The sequence below is a fragment of the Ictalurus punctatus genome, unplaced genomic scaffold, assembly GCF_001660625.3.
Source record: "Ictalurus punctatus breed USDA103 unplaced genomic scaffold, Coco_2.0 Super-Scaffold_100046, whole genome shotgun sequence".
Lineage (NCBI taxonomy): Eukaryota > Metazoa > Chordata > Actinopteri > Siluriformes > Ictaluridae > Ictalurus > Ictalurus punctatus.
Window position 1 is genome coordinate 800,699 of NW_026521087.1, and position 6,610 is coordinate 807,308.

At 39.5% G+C, this 6,610-nt stretch overlaps 1 protein-coding gene across 4 annotated transcripts; it reads right to left on the bottom strand.

The window, feature by feature from the left end:
- Positions 1-2,201: 2,201 nt before the first annotated feature.
- Positions 2,202-5,844, bottom strand: LOC128629990 (uncharacterized). Of its 4 annotated transcripts, none has more exons than XM_053678555.1 (6): positions 5,543-5,844; positions 5,264-5,385; positions 4,693-4,809; positions 4,231-4,285; positions 3,792-3,996; positions 2,202-3,507 (listed from the first exon to the last, which is right to left on the bottom strand). In XM_053678555.1, exons 2-6 carry the CDS (start codon positions 5,314-5,316, stop codon positions 3,191-3,193), a joined length of 747 nt encoding a protein of 248 aa, XP_053534530.1. In that variant the 5' UTR covers positions 5,317-5,385; positions 5,543-5,844; the 3' UTR covers positions 2,202-3,190. The 4 variants fall into 4 exon arrangements, with proteins under 4 accessions (XP_053534530.1, XP_053534531.1, XP_053534532.1 ...); XM_053678556.1 differs by having other exon boundaries at positions 5,264-5,422; XM_053678557.1 differs by lacking the exon at positions 5,543-5,844 and having other exon boundaries at positions 3,792-3,852; positions 3,982-3,996; positions 5,264-5,509.
- Between the last annotated feature and the right edge of the window lie 766 nt (positions 5,845-6,610).

A 6,610-nucleotide genomic window follows, 5' to 3' on the forward strand; every position in this document is an offset into this window, starting at 1 on the left:
CTTCGATTAAAACTGGAGTACGTGAGTGAGGGGTGCGCTGCTGTTAAGGTATAAAGTTAGCATGTTTCCATAACTCCATGCCTGACTAGCACCCCAGCCTCGGTGCACTTTGTCGATGCAGCCACCTCTCTCTCACACTGAGTGACGACCTGTTCGTAGAGGTAAAGGCCTTTCCAGCTTTCAATGACATGGTGCTGCTGCACTCTGCTGCCTTTAACTACACCAGTCATGGTATCCTGGGGAATGATGATCACACTTCCCGGAAGCTCCATGATGGATACGTGCCTGCATGTACTCGTGGGAAAGAATGTTGAGTAAGGTGTTTACTGTGGAGAACACATTACAGAACATGTTTTAAAACACATTTTGGATGTCAGCTTTAGACCTCATTACTCTGAAATTCCACGAAATGCAAAGTAGCAAGATTCAATATCAGTCCTTACAGGATTTCCAGTTTTTTTCTGATTTTTGCAGCCATAAATGCATGATCTCATAATGTGTGATGCAACTTGTGGAGTTTATTATACTTTTTTTGTGGAAACCTACTTGAATTGGTGAAATTTGTAAGTGCATGACATAGTTTTGCACAGTCTTTCGCAGTGATGTTTGTTGGGAATCAGAATCAGATTTATTGTCAAGTACGGTGGGTTTACATGTACAAGGACTTGGTCTTGGTGTACTGGTGCTTAACAATAACAGTACATACAAGAAGTAATATAATATTAATAAGAGAGAGTTAGGAAGTTATGTTTTGGAAGTTTTAGGAAAATAAAAATAAAGACATTAACTGTACATTAGTACAGTATGTGTTGAACACAGCAGTCTGAGTTGTGTGTTCATGTAACGCATATGAAACAACAATGTGGGGTTGTTCGTTAATGTGATGTGTAAATGTTCATGGAGGTGGATAAGAGACCATGGTGGGTCTTCAGTGTTGTTAATGAAGCCAGTTGTCGATGGGAAGAAACTGTTTTTGTGGCGTGGGTTTTTGGACTTGATGGACTGCAGCCTATTGCCAGAGGGGAGTGCCTGGAAAAGTTTGTGTCCAGCGTGAGAGGAGTCAGCCATAATCGTAACTGCCCGCTTCAGGGTCCTGGAAGTGCACAGATAATGAAGGGGTGGCAGATTGCAGCCAATGACCTTCTCAACAGAGCGAATGACATGCTGCAGTCTGTCCTTGTCCTTTTTCAGTGGCAGCAGTGTACTAGATGGTGATTGAGGAGGTGAGTATGGACTCACCATACTGATGATGGAGGTGTAGAAGTGCACCATAATTGTCTTTGGTAGGTTGAACTTCAGTTGCCACAAGAAGTACACTCTGATTTTTTTAATGAGAGACCTGATGTTCAGCTCCCACTTGAGGTCCTGGGCGATGATAGTTCCCAGGAGGCGGAAGGAGTGCACAGTATCGACTGGGGAGTCACACAGGATGATGGGGGCAGGTGGGGCTGGGTTGTTCTTGTTTAAAACATTTAAAATTTAGAGGTATGCATATTGTCTTTCAGTCGTTCCATGACACACTGTTAGTAACTCAGGTTAGTACTTTATACTAAAACAGCCGCAGAGCTAACAGCTAAGCGAATAAATAAGGCCAAACGCGTTCACCTAGCCACCTACAGTTTGGTGTGAAGTCTACAAGTTGCTCAGTGCTGCATTTTCTCTCCACTTCTGTAGTTCTCCGTCATTAAATGCGGTTCAGAGACGGCTTCCATTACACCAATCACCAGCCCCAAGTGAGTAAACCGCTCGCCATATACAACCTGCTACCTTTAACAGACCGACGCGGTTAGCCACGCCCATGGACGCCAGGTATATTATCAGGTAGGATAATATGATTGGTTCGAATATGATTGGTTGCATGGTGGGTGGAGCCATGAGAGAGCGCTCTACATAGAGTTTAAATCTATTAATTCATCCCCAGTGAAATCCTCTTATACAGAGACTAAGGGTCCATAGAGTAGGATTCAGTCATTATCTACATCATTTAATTCATTGAGTGACACCTGTTTATAATAGTTTCACATAAAATCACAAATATTATAGCTTAAAATGCAACTCATACATTTTTTTTTAAATAAAATATATATTTTTTAAATGTATAAAATAAAACTTGTGTCCTATGTGGTGGTGTAGTGGCTAGCACAAGGACAGATTTAGTGATTTATCGAATCCTAGACAAAATATAGGCATGGGGACCACATTTCAGTGTTTTAACATCAATATTTAAAATTTCAGCTTATGTTATTTAGCATTAACAGCAATAATCAGACGTGTACAGGGCCAAAAAGTGGCCCTGGACTTTCTGGCCCAGAGCGGACCACCACACCCAGTCCAATACGCCACTCATGAAGTAAGCATTCTGATGGCATTTTTAGAAAAAACATAATTAATTAGCAAAAAGTAAAAATAAAACTTTCTTAACTATAAGTTTATGCAGCATTTTGGGGGCCCTTGCTAGCTCGGGGCCTAAAGCAATTGCTGCCCCTTCACTTGTCCATTTGCTATTACTATATTAATATTTACGAGGGGCATCTACACTCAGATTGTGTTTTTGCTTTGTGCAGGATAATAAAATACATCAAAAAGGCACTCGGGATAAACATTGTGTACATGGACTTTTTAATAATGCTGTAAAATGATTAGCAAAAGGAGACTTCATAATCTTGCTTACAAATCAGAATATATAACTTCAAATAATAATAAACACAGGAAGACATTTCTGTAACCCATCATTCACAACAGCCTTTAAATCTGTTTGCTTGTTCATCTGTAATAGAAAAAAAATTATACATGCATACAAAAATAAATTTCCAGCCCAGCTACACATTTGAGGTTTCATGCTAACTGCAATTCTACCTGCTTTTTATAATTATAGGTGTGGGTCACATTTCTTCTGTCATATTCTGCAGAGAGCATAATAAAGCACACCCTTCTTCTTTTTTCCCCTGGTTTCACAAACAAGGCTTAAGCCTAGTCCCAGACTAAAATGTATGTCTGAGCTGTTTTAACTGAAAGCTACTTGCACGGACGGATCTTAAAACACGTCAGTGCCATTGTTTTATCTCAGGATGTGCACCAGAAATATATTTTTCTAAGACACGTTTATAAAAGCTACTGAAATGTCCTAATTGATCGAAGGCCTAATCCTGGCTTAATGTATACCCTGTCTGTGAAACCGGGCCTTTATCTTCTAGTGAAGGAGAAGAACATTCATTGAGCCTGTAATAAACTTTAAAACAATGTTTAAATAGTAAAAAATTAAGGACACTAATGTAGTAACTGCTGAAAGCATCACGGTGAATATAGTCACAAACAAGGTCAAATATTTCACAAGACCTTGAGCGGGGAAAGTTGTGACTTTCACAATATAACATCCTCTACACAACACCAGCAACGATGAACTAAACCTGTTTTGAGACCAGGAGCTATGCTGAAAGAAGTGAGAGCAGCACCTTGCACAGGAAGAATCTTTCCTCCCACTCGTCTTATACACAGAGGCCACAGACTCTAATAAACAAAGTAATAACATGTTTAAATGTAAAATCACTGAACACAGGATTAAATGTAAAATTCTAATGCTGCTGTTCATTCCTGATTCATGTAGTAAATATTCCTGAAGGAACAGGACCATTGTACAGAGTCACCACAAGCTGGACCACGAACAGAACAGAACAGCAGCAGATGTACATGATACTAAACTCAAACTTCAAACTAAAAGTGTTCCTATCTAAAACTATTTCCTCTCTCTGAAGTGAACCTGACGGAATAAAGCCATGACTCAGAGCTCTTACTGTTGTGCAGTGTGTGAGCGAGATCTGTGTGGTTCATGTTCTTCAGGACGTGCAGTGTGATCTTCAGTGCTCCCTCTCTGACAGTGTGCAGATCCTCCTCATCCTCCACCTCCCTCTCAGTGCATGCTGGGTAATCTGGACTCAGGAGCTTCCTAAACCTCTTCAGCTCATTCTTTATCAGAGTGATGACTTTGTGTTCCAGCTCCTGGTTAGAAACACACAGGAACACATCTAAATATTATAATGTTACACACTGAGATGCTTTTATTTTATGAAAAGAATAAAAGTCTTTTTCTATTACCACAGTTACAGCTGAAATTCTGTCTGATTACCCATAATGCTGCCGCACATCAATAAATCAGTAAATTGTCATGATCTTAAATAAAAAAAACCTGCAACCTGCTCACACACAAGTTACACACATTAAAAAGACACGCACCTTGAATATGGAGTCCAGCTGATTTCTGCTGAGGTTTGATTTCTTCTGTTGTGGTCTGTGAAGAAATAAAACATGATGTAATATAGACTATATGTATTCATAGCTGCACAACACACACTAATACATACAGAGACAGATATTTAACACTATCCTCTTAACACAATACACTGATTTCAGGATTTCTCACTGACACTAACATGTTTATGAATAAAATAGTGATCTAGTCATTAATGTCCAGGTGTAAATGTTGTTGTGTAGCACCACAGACCCTCCAGCTCAGGGACTGCAGGCTGAACTGAACTCTTAAAGCAGTTTTCCTCACTGCCAGTCCGAGAGCTGCAGCACTGCACAGTTTAGTGTTTTACTGCTTCAACACCTGATAAAGATCATGAAGGGCTTCAGAATGAGACCAGTGAGTTTGATCAGGTGGAACACTGCTGTAAAACAAATCACTGTACTGACCTCACATCAGGAGAATTGGCTCTGTCTCTGAAGTCAAATGGATGATCCATTGACCAGTCACTCTTCATGGACACACAGCTGGGTTCTGGTGAGTCTGATCTCTTTCCCTCCATCATTCTAGAATTAAACAGAAATATCAGCAATAATTAATACTCTGCTGTCTCAGCACTGTTACACAATGTGTTCATCATTAAACACCAATAATTCCATATTTTTAATTCAGCTCCAGTCTGCACACTTATTCAAACAGGAGACACGTCTCATACCTCAGGAATTACACTGATGTCAGGAGTCCCAATCACAGATAACTGAGCTTAGTCTTAAAGCCTGTAGAGTTCACTGACTCAAAGTTACACTGCTCTTCTCCTCCACATTACACAGTCCTTTTTACTCTTCTCTCAGTGAATGATTTCTCTAAACTGTTCTTAGATCAGATCAGTGATATATTCACTGCTATTAAACACCTTAAACCAAAGTCTAGTTCCTCTGTTAACTAGTGAGTGTTTAGAGATACAGATCTGTTCCATGAGACGGTGTGTATTTATTGCTGGTGAATGGAAAAGTAACTCACCTCTCGTCTCTCTTTAAGTCCTGTTCTCCAGACACACTCATGTTGGAGGTCATGTCTCCTTCTCCAGATTACAGCAGGACACACGTTTACTTCACTCCAACATCGGTGTGTTAAATCAAACCCTGTATCAGCACAGAGTTCACTTACAGGAAATAGTCTCTGTATCAAGTCATAAAACAACCTGTGTACATTCAAACTTCAGTACAAACCCACAAAACTCTTCTGCATCTAGTGTACATATAGTGTTTATATATTATAGCTTTAGATGTAGATACTCACTGTGTTTTTACTCCTGAAATGGTGTATTAAATGAAGATTCTGACTTTCACGTTCACTGTCTACCTGTTTATTCTGCAGAGGGGGAGGGGTACTGAGGTAGGGTAATAGACATGGATCAGACAGCTTTCTGATCCATGGAGCTGAGGCCTGCAAATACTGAAAGTAAAAGCCTGAAAACACTGCAAATACGGAGAACAGAATTAAAAGTCTGGTAAAAGAGATCTGGTAACAAAAGCATTTCAACAAATACTTGAATGGTTACATAAAAAAATAAAGTATATTATCTTCATTAAGTACTTTCCATATACGAATAAGATGTACATAACGTAATGATTAATAGTATAGCAAATGATAATAGTTTGAGGTCCCTCAAAAAGATATTTTAGACTCTGCTCCTAGGTAACTTCATGTGTTCCCTACGTGGCCTCATCTATTTCACTCGAGAATATCCACAAATAGGGAAGAAGATTACAAAAATAAAGGTAATGTATACAATAATTGTCGTGAACGGGTTTAAAAAAGGGGAGAGAGAGTAATAGTAATCATGTAATATTTCTTGGCTAACTACCACAAACTTGGAACCGAATACCCCTTCAAGGAAACTGCCGTTCCTGAGTTTGGACACACGAGGGCAGTCAAGCTCCATCCAGCACAACGCCGCCTGAAACAGAAGGTAGGTTTGGGCTATTTTACACTGACGCAGCTCATAAGAGTTATTACTGTGCATTGTCTAGTTTTCACGTATCGAGTTCAATACACGGAGCTTCTGAACTGTTTAACAGCATCATCATTATGATTTAATTTTTAAAGAACGCACCCTCTTCTCTAGACATGGAAATGTTGGGGTTTTTTAAGTTTACATTGTCACACAGCAGCTGTACACATATCTGGATATATTATTTCAATGTCCATTCTTAAACACAGATGAACAAACAAAGAAACTAACCACATGAAAAGGTTAGATAGACCAATGATTAAATACTACTCCGTTCAAATGAATACAGACGCCTGCTCAGATACCACAACGTTTAAAAACCTCGACATTCGCGGCGTCATAAAGGGAACAAC